We start from the raw sequence: 15,042 nt of genomic DNA on the forward strand, positions 1-15,042 counted from the left end.
TTTAAAACATTTGTTTTACAGTTTTTTTTTATTTAGCATCTGATTGCCATCTGTTTACAAACTTTAAAACAAATCTTGAAACTTGGTTTGGATAAATTCTCTAGATTCTAAAGCGAAACGTAAACCATAGATATCTATCTCCTTTCATTTGTCTTTAGTTGATTTTTTAAGCTGGGGGTCATTTTGTTTGTTCTGCATATTACATAACTCCAATGGTTAGAAAAACATACATTATATTTGTAGTTAACTACAACTGCAACTACTTTATTACAAATGTGGTTAACTACAGCTACTTTTTTAAAATTTAGTGAGTACAAACGACTTCTGAAATTTAGTCACTATTCCTCTAGTTTTAGGAGACGAACTTTACTGAGGAATTTAATTTACACCCATGTTTAAAACGGTTTTAAACAATTGGCCTATTTAAACGAGAAGAATTATCAAGAAATTTTTCTTCAAGTTTTGCGCCATTTTGTTATTCTTAACCATTTTTTACGAATTTTTTCTTTTCACCTTCAAATTTTTATGCTTTCTCAACAACAGATGTTTACTTTAAAAATTGCAAGATTATCAAATACCTAAAAAACAAGTGTTTAACACGTTGAATGCCACGCTAATTTTACATGGCTTGCCCTTCTGGCCAAAATTATTTTCTCAGTATGTATTGCAATAATTTCTTCAAGCCATTTTAGTAACGATAATAATATAAAAAAATTAAAAGCATTAAAAATTTACTCGAATTTTGTGTTTTTAATATTCTTGGCTTCGCCGGTTACCGGTGACCCCTTGGCATTCAACGTGTTAATGCTTTTTTTTATTTACTTAAAGAAATAAAGTGCATCGAAAATTACAAAAAAATGTATTCCCTTCGATTGAAATAACATCATTGTTTTATGAGTGACCATTCGCTTTTGAAGGTGTGGTCAAAGTGACAAAATTGGCTAGTATTCATAATGACTAGTTTAAATATTAGTAATACCCTACTTATAAACGCTTGGCCACACGAGCATTCTCGTTGTTTCGGATCCACGAAAATTGCCCTTTGACGGATCAAACAAGTTCGAAAATTTAGTTGTGTTTTAACCTTATTTCTACATTTAACTAACGTTAAAAGTAGTTGCCAGAAATTGCTACAAACTACAGTTTTTTTAATCGCCCTACTCACTGCATTACTTTTTTTAAAAGTAGCGCAACTTCATTACTAACTACAAAAAAAAAAGTATCTACTACAGTAGTTTCGCTACTTGCAGCGAGCTACTTCCGACAACTTCACAACTCTATATAAGTTACCGAGATTCTCGCAAGGAATTCAAAATATTATTTTTACATTTTATTTTACATGTCGTTGTTTTATTTATAAGCAAAAGAGAAAAATATTGGTTTAAAAAATTTTTCTGCAGCGCACCTTCTTTTAAGTTTAAAGATATTGCATCTTTATGGCCAAGAGTATAAAGTAAATAAAAAAATCCATTGTAAAGGATATTATTACTAGTTCTTAGAATGACAGTATTATAATTCTTTTAGATCATTTCAAGACAGCTAGGGCCAACGGTCTAATTAACCGTTTTGTTGGATGTTTTCGATGTGGCAAGCTAAGAGGTCACAATTGGGTATAAAAGCACAACTACTTCCACTTACTAGGAATAACATTTACCTTTTAGTTTAATTAATAAACTGAGTTTTAAATATGCTAAATAAATTCATAAACTTCGGTAAAACAACAGTATAAATTATTTCCAAAGGAACTAGACTAATACAGTTCCAACCTGGCGAGTAGCGACTTATAACAAGACACTTCTTTTGATGCTTTTACTTGTTGCTAGAAATCAGGTTCGCAGAAAATGCTGTTTACTAGTTAAATTTAATAGGAATAACACGATCTGTGACGTAGGCTATAGTATACCCAATTACATCAGAAAAAAAAATAACATAGGTCAGCTTTTTCAAATTTGATTCGCGATCGCAACGAACTATAGGGGGCGTTGTTGTATGAGACGCTTACCTGCGATTTCCATATGAACCGTCATTCAGTTACTCTGGAGACGTCGTTAATGTAGCGTGTAGCATTGCAACGTTCCTTCTTTAATGTGGCTTATTAAATTTAAAAAAGAAAAATGCTTGATCTTCTTTCTTATGCAAACGAAAACAAAATGGTATCTCTTTTTATTAGAGAAGGAATATCCAAAACACATCGGAAAAATATTTGTACATTAACAGAAAAAAATATGTATATTCTTATAAGAGTTAAAACCTAATGCCCGAGAAATAGTATTACTAAATTTAAGGATATAACATGAAAGGCCCATTTAAACTTTACATTCTATAGTTTTAAGAATCATATTACTTCAAAAATTAAAATGAACAAAAAGTATACATAAGCCTCATAATTTTATGAAATTTAATTTTGTAAACAACGTTTTTTGACAACAATTTTTATCAAAAAATTTCAAGTTTCAATAAAAATCATTATTTAGAAACTAAGAAACGTAAAATAAAGAATGCTGACGAAACAAAAACAAAAAAAAAAAAACAATTCTTTTTTGTCACCATTTTTAGTGCTACGAATATTCGTCTTTGGGATTTGCCAAAAACAAAACAAGATGCAATTTTATTTTTTCAGGAGGGAAATATTTTATCGAAAAAACGAAAATGTACCAATTCCCACAACATAAGACTTTATCTTGGCAAACGCACGTTTTGGAAATGTTATTTCATTTGGAATCTTATTCATCAGAGTTCATATGGCGATATGATTGTTTTGAATCTATGCTAAACTCTATATCGGCTCATTTTCCACCGAAATCCAATTAACTATTTTGATTTTAAATAAAGTGTTTTATTTTATGAACTGTCGCAAAAATTTTAAGTGTAGATTGGCGGCACTTAAAAACCGCCAAATCTGTAGCGGCGGTGGCGTTAATACGTCGTAAGTACCGAATTTTTATTCCATACTTTTCTGAATCATATTATTTCAAACGTTGGAATATACAAGAAGTATACATAAACACATAATGTTATACCATTTAATTTTTCAAAAGTATTTTGAGAACAATTTTTATCAAAAAATTATAAACTAAAAAACGGAAAATAAAGAATTCTTAGGATAAAAAAAAACGATTTTAAGAATTATTAACATTGAAATAAAAATTTTCATATTGTTTCTTTTTTTATTATTCTTATAGTTCTTAATCAGACGTAAAAAACCATTCTGTAGAGAACCATCATCAAATGAAAAAAAAATATTTACAAGCAAATTTTTTATTGTAAAAATCATTGCACTTACCTGATTTATGATTCCCGGAGAATTCCAAAATGATAAGTTCCTTGTTTGAAAACTTTATTCTCAAATAATAGATACATAGTTTATACCTTCATTACTTTTAGATAACATACTACACAGCAAAATTTTATAATTGATATGAATTTGAATATGTAGCTAAAAACAGAATAGCTGAATTCTAGTTGAACTTATTCTTTCAAAATTAAAAAAAACTTACCAAGAAAACGATTTAAATTAATTAAGAATCAGCACAAATGGCACTATTTCAAGTAACTTGGATAATTTTTTATTGTTGTTTTCCGAATTATATGGATACAGAAATATATACTATTCTATAACGAAGAAGAATATGCTATAACTATTACAATTCTGTATGTTCTGAATTCATATTTATTCACTGGAATGACGAAAGCAATGTTGACTTCACTTTAATTCGTAATGAATTGAAGACAGAAGAAATGCATTTTACCTTAATACACACATCTGTAACAGTATCCGAAATCGGAAGTCATCAGTTGCAAGTTTGTTGATAATAGAAATTAAAAATAATTGAGGAATTTTTCTTCAAATGTTTGGCGTGTTCTGTTCCTGAAAGATTTACTAATATTCTGGAGATTTCTTTCAAGTTCTTCGGCCTTTTCCTTAGGGAAATTTTGTTTCTTATTTGCTGCTAAAAAATGGCGTCTGATTCAGTCAATGACTTTGATGGAACTAAATGAAAACGTGATAAATTAATGTCCGATATTTACAGGCTCCCGCTAGACGGCGTACTCGAGCGTTGCGATCGCGAATTGCCAAAATTAAATTGAACCTCAAATTAATTCTGCACCTATTAATATAAACTTCATACTTGCTTCGTTTATGCAAATCTGGCAATCGGAATTTCGACCTCATTCCGACTAATAAGCTAAATCGCTTAAATTTCAACTTCAGTCCGTGCCAAACGGAAATAAAAGTTTCAATAGTTTTTTAGCCGCTACCAGCAGAATTTATCCCGAATATATTTAATCTCTGATAGGATAAATTATCTTCTGTTAGATTGTTTATCAATCCGATTTTAACAATGGATTCCGCGAAACGGAGCTTTTGGAGCCAGCTCAAAAGTCTTTAAGAAGTTTAACGGTTGTTCTTCGTTTATCTGTTGATTTTTCGATTGATCCAACTCATAATTCTTACTTGACGTCATTAATCTTTATTTAATAATAACTATTTTATCAATATTTTTTTAGATAATTCAACTACAATAAAAAAATAAAGTCTTAAAGAATAATTGAATACAATTCATGACTTTTACATTCGTCCTACTTTAAATGCACCAATCAAATTCTCAATTTCAAAATGTATATTTCATATGAATTTTTATTTTGATGAAAGAGTGACAAAACGTAGTGTCGGTGCAGGGGTGGGAAATATTTTGTAATGAAATGTATTAAAATTTGTAACAAAAGTTTGAATTCGAAACATGAATTTTACACAAAAAAAAGAATATCTCCACTCTTGTCTACGGATGAAACCAATTAAACTTTTCAGTTTTCGATGACATTGCAACGGAGCGGTTTCCAATGCTCCGTGTCATACAATTGATCCATTCTATCATATACACAATTAAATCGAAGAAAATCATTTTCACAATAAAAAAAAGGAACTTTTTAAAAAACCACGCTTTTCAAGTAGACTTATTCGAAGAGATTTTTTATGGCACATTAAACATAATACTTTGGGCAACATCACTTTCGCAATAATCTTTTATCGTCACCTAATATCCCCTCCACTTGTTCCGAATATGAACCCCATAAAATTTTCATTAACAAATGAATAATTATTTCCCCTTTTTAAAAATCTCTTGAGAAACATTGTTTTTTAAACAAGATAAAAACAAGTGAAAAGAATATCTATATCATTTTTGAAACCATTAACCTTATCCTATAGTCCTATATAGAAGTGGTTACCAACTGGCGGCCCGCTGGCCGCATCCAGCCCGGGAAGCCTTTTTTTGTGGCCCTCGAACTAAAATATATTAGTTGTCATCTCTTAGGCGAATAATTTTCGTAAAAAATCTATATGGATTTAAAATACTTTTTTTCGTTAAAAAAAACCTAATTTCTTCATTTCTGTGAAATTTAACATACCAACTGTACAAAAAAAATTATTTTTCAGGTTTTGCATCCAAAAAAATATTTATTATTATTTGTAATTCAATACTTTTATTTTGTACAGCTTGATAAAAATCAGACAGCAATATTTAATGTACCTTCAAACATTAAAGAGTCCTATATAAAATTTTGAAAAAGTTGCGGCCCGCCATTTGACTGGTGTTTTTAATTGCGGCCCCCGGCCTCATGTAAGTTGGTAACCCCTGCTATATAGTGTTATATATTTTATAAGCTGAAAACTAATTCTGTATTCGATGATAAAAACTGTTTTCGATGATATATTAATGCCTGTTTTTTTTCCTTCTTAAAGGTAATGTTATAACGAGGAGATGGCGGAATATTAGAGACAGTTATTTGAAATCTCAGAAAAGGCCCTACGCAAGGAAGACAGGAACACCGCCAACGTTTGTTAAAAAATACATCTTTCATGATGAACTTCAGTTTCTGCACAAAGTCTACAGTCACCTTGAGAACAATTTCACATATAAAGAAAACAAGAATGCAGACACGCCTGAAAGCAATTTCAAGGAAGAATATGAAAATATTCGGATCAAGCAGGAAGACAATTCTTCTGGAGAAGAATATGATATTCCTTTGAAATATGAATTGGAGTACTATATTAGTGAAGACGAGATCGAAAAGACTGAAAGTAATGAAGCCATACCAACTGCCGAAGAGTTAATTCCAAACATTATGCCGGAGTCAACTCATTCTGTTCAATGCACCAAACCTGTTCAATGCACCAAACTTGTTCAATATATTAAACCTATCCAATACATAGAACCTGTGCAACAAGGAATTAAAAGAAAGCACGAAGATACCGAAACCAGACTCATTAGTGCAATAGAAAAGTTAGAAAATCCAAACCCTCATGTATCGTTTATGAATAGTTTGTTGCCAACTTTAAATAATTTGACATCAGAGCAAACGTTAGAATTTCAATTTGAGGTTCTTAAACTTTTAAAGAATATTGCCTCTAGTAAGTCTGTACATACATCTAGATTCTAGAATTACAAGATTAAATACTAGTTGCCGATATTAGATTTATTGACTAAATTAATTATATTTCTAGACTTCTCTTTATTAAAATTTATTTTTAGTTTCAATGCACGTTTTTTAACTTGGGTTTTGTATGTAAAAATTTTAATATTTATAAGTACCATTTATTGCTCACAACATAAATTACTCATTACAAACCTAATCGGAAATAACTATTTTCTCTATCGAAACCTTCACTTAGAGATTTAATTATTCACTGCTACACATACATGCAGGTTTGTCTGCTCAATTACATAAAGTACGGAAGTTTCTTATTTTACCATCTACATCACTTAAACAGCATTAACCAATAAAACTTAGATTAAATTGAATTCCCCTTAATATACAGGTTGATTCTAGAAAATTTTTAAGCAAGAAATGCGAATCAACACAGACATAAAGTTTCTATTACCTTCCCTTTTGTGAGATTCAGCTTTAAATGATTTTTGACTAAATAATGTTTTCTAAATTCAAGAGAAAAGAAGAAAAAAATGCTGTCAATTACATATTTCATAATTATCTTTGTTGCATGAATAGAAATAGGAAAAAGAACTTGATTTAAATTCTAGGATTAAGGTTTGAAAATAGTCAGCCTGCTCCTAATTTTTCTAATGCTTTGTTTTTATAACTCAACTCATTAATATTTAAATAATCTCCATCAATAAATTTCAGTTTTTTTAATTATCTTTTAAAAAAAATTTAATTAAATGAACTTCATTGAGGACTTTTTAATGGAACTAAACCGCATTTACGTTACGTGGAGAGGAAAACCACGAAAACCTCCCGTGGTTAGCCCGGCTCCAAGGGGATTCTAACCCATGATCCGTTTACCTCGGAGGATATTTTACGTCAGTTCGGTGGTCTGTGCGTGACGGGAATAGAATTCGTATCAACCAGCCACCACTGGGATTCGAACCTGGGTCAGCTCTTTAAATGGGAACTCTCTATCTCCTGAACCACCGCGGTTCAATAGGTATATATTGAAACAAAAACAAAATAAACTGCATCAAAAAGCTAAATTAGCAAATCCTACTAATTCAAGACGAATAAGACAACTAAAAGTAAAAAATCGACATGCCATTTTTGACGCCAATAATCCTCATTTAAATTTGGCCGCAGTCACTAATTGAAAGAAAAATAAATAAATAAATAAACTATGTACTTTATAAAGCAAAATTAATGGAAATATGAGTTCTCCTAACTGTATCATTTAGGAGAAACACAAAAAAATGCTTATTAAAAACGTGTTCTGTTTCATGTATGTGTACCTGAACAAAACATGAAAATAAATAAAAACTATTGTAATTAACTTAGCTTTCTTAATTATTGGTATACGTCTTTTTGAGATGGGAACGATTTTGGAGTACCGATTTATTGATTCTTTTCCTTTTTTTTTCCTTCACCCCGTACGAAGTTAGTACGGGTATGCAGTTAGTTTAAAATAATTTTTCTTATGTGTAGTACCCATAGCATTAGATAATATCAACTGCTAAGAATCAATGCTATGTAATGGATTCGGAGCATTTCCCTCTATGCTAATTTTAATGTTGGCACAAAACTCGTTTTTCATGTTAAGGGGGAAAAGAGCTAATTAATATACTTTTAAACGTGTTTGTTACAGCATTTGCTTTGATGAAGCAGCTAATATTATGATATGTATGCAATGATTGACCCGAAAAAAAGAACACGTCTAGCTCATTAGCAAAATTTATTGACACTGCAACCACTTGATTGTTCGTTCCAAATGAAACCATTTGAAGAACATTATAAATGGGGAAAAAGGCGAATAATTAATGAACTTATTGAACTTTCTCAAATTCAATTTATCTCCGTTGTTGTAATATTATATATTACCGAATCAATCACTGCCTTTCCTTTTTTAATATGCTTAACATATCATTAACAGCTGATGGTAAATATATCCTTTCTTAGAAAGAATAAGTCGATTTCTAAGGTTCAACTATTGACAGCTCTATGAGAATGGGTTATAAGAAATGGTGAATAGATGCTTTATTTATTAATGAAAATGGTGATTTACTTATTATTTTTTCTTCTTCTAAGATTGAAATTCTGTTCATATAATGCTAGATTTTGATAAAAATCATTTCTGTATACTTATTTAAGAGGTTATTCTACGCAATAACAATGTATTTATGAAAATTTAGTTCTATTATAGTCTGTAAAGTATAAGTAAAGTTCTTTTTTTTTCATGGTTTCAATATTCTTATGGTTTATAAATAATATCTCATATTTTCTCATCTATTATTCCATACAGAGCATTAGTACTATTTAAACAAAATATTTTTAGACAAATAAAAGGTGAGTGTGAGAAATGTGATCATCTACTTTTAAAATCATCCCATTTTTTGAAATTTTTCTTCTTATTTCAACAAAATTTTAAAATTAAATGAAGTATAATTTCTAAAATATTATAAAGGTGTGTCAACATAAACTAACTTCTATCTCCATTTAAATAATAAATAACGTTGTGTAAATGTAAAATAAGAGAAAAAAAAAATATGGATCTTAAAAATTTCACAGCTTGGGGGTATAAGCCACTGTTTTTGCAAAAGTGACGTTTTCACATCAAGTTATTCCTTGTACTCTACGGTTTTCAGTTTAATACGTTTTCGGAATTTCTATAATATAATAACACGATATATATATAAATAAAAATCTTATTCTGGACTTGCTAACCCTAGTGTTTATTTTTCCTACGTAAAACACTCTCCAAAATGTGGCTTATAATTATATAGCCACAGGTATATTCATTTTGGATTGCTATTCGCGAATTATTTAGTTTGAAGATATCTAACAATAATGTCTAACATGGGTAATTTGCATTATAAAAGTAATTTAGAATTTAAATAACTATAAATTTTTTTTTTTTACATTATCAATAAAGTCAACAAATGAGTAAATTGAAAAAAGTATTTCCATAAGTGAAACAAATAAATAAATCGAAACAAATAGAAGTCAGAAAATTTATAAGTTATATACTTAAGAACAAAACTTACCTATAGTCTCTGCGATGCATGATTAATTGCACATTTATTGTTTTTAAAAAGATTAGAATCAACCACAGAATTAACACATTCGATTAAATGAATCCTTGAATGTTTCGCATAATATTTTCCCTCAGTTTTCTTACATCTGCATTAAAATCCAATTTTAATCTCCACATGTTATATCTTCAACTTGAGTTTCCAATTTTGTATTAAAGTTTTCTATAATAAGAAGGAATATTTTTTACAGAAGGATTCAGAAAATTATTATGAATCCGCTTTTATTCTTCAAAACAAAAGAAGCTATAAATCGTGATATTTAAAACCGATTAGAAATCTGATAGTTTGCTAACTCCGAATATTTAACAATAATTATGATGAAATAAGAGAACTCATTCTTACTTGAAATATATATATTCCAAAATGTTAGCAAATGAAAGATACAAGTTCATCTTTTTTGTTTAAAACTTTCGTGGAAAAATTCTATTTTTTCAATCCAGATTTGAGTTTTTACTTAACTAGTAGCACATTCAAAATTTCTTTCCAAAGTATGTTTTGCTACATTCAATTTTTATGTTGTTGTTGTTGTTGTTAATTTACGTCGCACTAGAGCTGCACAATGGGCTATTGGCGACGGTCTGGGAAACATCCCGGAGAATGATCCGAAGACATTCAATTTTTATGAGAAACCAGAGACAGCTGGCATTACATAGTGATAATTGATGGAAAATGCCTACGAAGGGTTATAAATTCGCTCAATTATAAAATAAAAAATGCGTCAGACGATATTTCAGAAAATCAAAATATATGGTAGTGTTCTCTGAAGAAATGTGATGGTTTATGCCAAATAGTTTAAACCTAGGCCTTTGATAAAAAATTTAATAAATTCTAGCCGCTACAAAAGAACAAGTTGAAACGATTACAACAGAACTGATGAAAAGAAATGAATCCTTTAGTATTTTTTTATTGCAGCGCACAGTTTATTTTATCATGTAGGAAAATTGTATTTCGCAGACGATATTCAAAACTAATAAAGGAAAGCGATCTTTATTTTTAACTGATGCAGTAGATAAATATCATTATAAAAAATAGAAAAGAAGAAACCTAAAAATTTTAATTTATTAGCAACAGAAAGAAAATTATAATCAAGTCTTCTACAGGTTGGACTAGATACTAACAAGATATACGTATATAATCATTCCGATTGCGAATCTTTTTTTGAAGTGAAACTTCTAATGCGACTTCCAACAAGGTTGCGTCAAGCTTTTAACGCTGTTGCGTTAAACGTTCAACGCTCCTGGGGAGGGGGAATAGAAAGAGACAGAGCGAGAGTGAAAAGTAAACAGTGTGAGCGTCGTGAAATTAGCTGAAATACGTACTTGTTGTTCTATTTTATTGTTCTATTTTAATTTATAATATTCATTATTTCATTTACTTGTTTTTTTATTTTGATTTGATACACATATAATTTAATAGGGTAGAATTTTTTATTTTCAAATTTAGTGGATAACAATTGTAAAAAATGAGTGAAAACAATCCCACGGACAATGCGACGGATTTAAAGTTATGTCAAGGTACTTTTCTTGTGAATATCAATTGATTGTTAGGTTTTCTCTTTTGAAATTACATTATGACGCATTCACATACATTATTAATACAAATACATTTTCCAGGGCGAGACGATGAGGCAACCACAAGCAATGAAAGCAATCCCACGGACAATGCGACGGTCTTAAGGTTATGTCAAGGTACTTTTCTTGTGAATATCAATTGATTATTAGGTTTTCTCTTTTGAAATTACATTATGACGCATTCACATGCATTATTAATACAAATGCATTTTCCAGGGCGAGACGATGAAGCAACCACAAGCACTTACAATGGTTCAAGAAGTCCACGAGGGAAAAATGCACAATATTACCGTGATTACAGAGCACGGAAGCGGGCGGAGCAGGAAAAAGAGTCGTTGAATAGAACTAGTGATCCTTCTACGACTGCTGATTCTTCTACAATTCACGTCTCTGGATCAGTAACATCGAGGAAAAGGAAATCAGCCGCGGAATATCAGAGAGAGTACCGAGAACGTAAAAAAGCCAAACGTGACAATATACTCATTTATTCGCTAGCTGTAATTCCATCAATTTCGACGGGGGGATTTACTACCACTCATCAATCAACTATAGTAGACCAACTAACAACTGCTGGGCCTTCTATTAATCCACCAACGACTGCTGGGCCTTCGACGAGTAGTGATATTGGTTTTGCAAAGCCAACAAGGAGGAAAACACCCGCACAATATCAACGAGAATATAGAGCAAGGAAAAAAGCTCAACGGGAATCTACGAGGGCTGCGAAAACCAACGGCGGTTCAATGGAGATTGCTGATGAAAACACCAGCAATATTGGTGACGAAAATGCAAGGATAAATCCACAAGTCCCATAAACTCAATTCCATCAGCATAAGAAAGCTCACAACTACATTAGAGCAAAATTCACCAAGAACAGTTTTGGTTTTACATGCTCGATATGTGATCGATTATAGTTTAAACAAGGTTTGAGAGGACTGCCTTCAGATATTGGTCATGAAGTTCTGGACAGAATCTTACCAAATGTTCCGAGAGAAAGTATCGAATTGCGTGCAACGTGTTTTCAGTCAGTGCAACATAACAAAATACCAACTTATGCAGTTTATAATGGTTTCAAATATCCACCAATGCCAAAAAATTTACCACCACTGGATATAATAACGGAACGATTGATTTCACCTCGAAAACCGTTTATGCATATCAAACGCTTAAGACACGTTCATGGTAAATACGGCGTATATGGACAGATCATAAATGTGCCTGCTAACCTGGATACAATGGTAAAACGCCTGCCACGGGATATTGGAGATGATCATGCAATAAATGTCCATACCAAGAAAAGAAAAATTCACAAATCCAGCTACGTTCAAGGCTTGGTTAATAAAAGGACAGTTAAAACTTGGTGAATTTTCTGAAAGATACTCTACTGTATCATGACATTGAAATTGATCAGTCTTTTTGTAATGGACCTGTAACGGATGGAGAAATACCGAACGATGAATTGAGTGATGCGATCACAATGGAAGATAGGCTCGTTGCTCAGCAGCAAACCTTATTATGGGATGAAGATAAATATTTGGGACTTGCACCAGGAGAAAATCAAATTCCAAAAAGTCTGCTGTTTGACGAGTACGCCGAGGAACTATCATTTCCGGGAATTTATCTTGGACACATGAGAACATTTCGTGAAGAAATTTCAGTCACACCTTTTCAAATGGCAACGAGTGAAATACGACGAACTGATCGACGAGGTATTAATCCTCGCCATTTGCTTTATATGGCTGCGAAAAATATGAGACTGCGTGTTGCTTCATCACTTACTGTTGCCTTCAAGTTTATCGGCAATGATACAAAAGTGACGAAACAACAAATCGAATCAGAAGAATATGTTAACGATTGCCTAGAAACAAATCTCGCATTCTTGAAGTCGATACCGAATTCCGTGTACTATTGGTCCCAGTGCAAAAAAGATCTATTTGCCATGATTCGGCAACTTGGTAGGCCGACGGTTTTTCTCACTATGAGCGCAAACGAAATTGGGTGGATCCCATTGCTGCAGTTGCTACAGAAATTTAAAGATGGAAGAATAATTTCTGAAAATGAAGCAAGTGAACTCAATTGGTTGCAAAAAAGTACACTCATCAATGAGGAAGCTGTCACATGTGCCATCTATTTTGACAGATTAGTTAACACGTTAATGACTCTCCTACAGAACAAAGGCCTATGCCCATTTGGAAAATATAAAGTGAAAGATTATTTTAAACGAATCGAATTTCAACATCGTGGGAGTCCGCACGCTCATATTTTACTCTGGTTGGAAGATACACCAATCAGTCCACGAGGCGATGACAAAGAAGCTACGAAAATATTGATCGATACTTTAATCTCAATATCAACCTCAGAAGCCTCAGGTAACATCAAGCTACAGACACATAAACACACTTTTACGTGTTATAAGAAAGTGCGGGGTAATCAGCCACAGAAATGTCGGTTCGAAGCATCTTTCCTGCCATCTCGGTATACGCAAATACTTATTCCTATGGATAAAGAAGAACATAATTTTGCCAGATATGCTGATCATTACAAGAAAATCAAATCCCAGTACGAAATTACAGATTACAATAGTATTGATGACTTCTATCAAAGCAACAATATAACTTATGACGAGCATTATTATAAAATTGTTTCCGCGGGAATCAATCGGCCACGAGTATTATTAAAACTTGAACCATCGGAGAAATGGCATAATCCATACAATCCATTCTTGTTCAATGTGTTGAAATCGAACATGGATTTGCAGTTCATATTGGACGAATATTCATGTGCAATGTACGTACTGGACTACGTCAATAAATCAAATCGAGGTATAAGTAATTTGCAAAGACAGATTCTTGAGATAACTGAAAAGTATCCTGATTTTGGAGTGGTTGAAATGATGATAAAAATGAGCGTCGATTTATTGAATTCTGTGGATATTTCTAGCCAAGAAGCAGCTTGGTGGTTTTTGTGTAAACCGATGTCATATGCATCCAGATCAGTAACGTATATTCCAACATCATGGCCTGTCGATCGACAAAGAATGAAAAAAAGCACGCACGGAATTGGCAGACGATACCGATCCACCGATATTTGGAACGATAATGCCGTTGATAAATACGAAAGACGGCCTCAGGATTTAAATGATCTCACTCTTGCTCAATTTTGTGCGCATTATAAATGTAATAACAATGAATACAAAAAAAATGAACACCTCACATATTATAAGATATACAAATTATAATATGGCAACTCAGCTTGAAGAGTACAAAAGAGAAATGGTGATGCTACATATTCCCTTCCGCAACGAAGAGATAGATCTACTTTCTGAGGCAAAATTTCTGGAAATCTACACAGAAAATGAGAACATCATCATGGAGCGTAGAAAGGAATTCGAATCTAACATCAATATTGAGGAAACTATGTGAACAGTTATATCGTGAAGAAGAAGATTTGAGGCAACTAGACAATCAAGTTCGTCCGGGAGCAGTTCCAGAGCCACCTCCATTCAATGACATGTATGCGGATCCCGATTCAAACACCAACGATGATCTTCGTTTAGCAACTTTGAGTCGTCTCCGAGCGATTGCAAAGCGGAGAGAGAATTTAATGCCAAATGAAGAATTTTGCCAATTGATGCGAGCAACCAATCTTGAACAACGATCGATTTTACTAGAAACTATCCATCATTTAACATCGCAACCACTTCAACCATTGTTGGTGTTCCTGACGGGCCCAGCCGTATGCGGAAAAACCTTCGTGATTCGTCTGATCATGGAAATTTATAATAAATATGGAACTACAAATGCACATTGCAATGCGTACCTGACATGTGCTTTGACAGGAAAAGCTGCAGTGGCAATCAGCGGTACGATCATTCACACTGCTCGATCATTATCCACCAGCTTAGATAATAGCTTGAGTTCTGAAGCATTACAACAATT

General features: G+C 32.1%; 2 protein-coding genes across 4 annotated transcripts in view; both read left to right on the forward strand.

Moving 5' to 3' along the window:
- LOC107449189 (uncharacterized) overlaps positions 1 to 14,299 on the forward strand; it is a 39,186-nt gene extending 24,887 nt beyond the window's left edge. For 2 of the 3 annotated variants that reach the window (XM_087159481.1, XM_087159479.1), the window contains exons 2-4: positions 5,744 to 6,412; positions 11,150 to 11,224; positions 11,324 to 14,299. In XM_087159481.1, the coding sequence (XP_087015607.1) occupies positions 5,744 to 6,412; positions 11,150 to 11,224; positions 11,324 to 11,919 (1,340 nt within the window). In that variant the 3' untranslated portion in view covers positions 11,920 to 14,299. The remainder of the gene's footprint in view (positions 1 to 5,743; positions 6,413 to 11,149; positions 11,225 to 11,323) is intronic. The other variant, XM_087159480.1, reaches the window with a different exon arrangement.
- LOC147813884 (uncharacterized) lies at positions 12,582 to 14,350 on the forward strand. The gene has a single exon (XM_087159478.1). It carries the CDS (start codon positions 12,582 to 12,584, stop codon positions 14,340 to 14,342), a length of 1,761 nt encoding a protein of 586 aa, XP_087015604.1. The 3' UTR covers positions 14,343 to 14,350.
- The last annotated feature ends 692 nt before the right edge of the window (positions 14,351 to 15,042 follow it).

The sequence above is a fragment of the Parasteatoda tepidariorum genome, chromosome 3, assembly GCF_982258835.1.
Source record: "Parasteatoda tepidariorum strain Cologne lab strain chromosome 3, Ptep-v5.0, whole genome shotgun sequence".
Classification (NCBI taxonomy): Eukaryota; Metazoa; Arthropoda; class Arachnida; order Araneae; family Theridiidae; genus Parasteatoda; species Parasteatoda tepidariorum.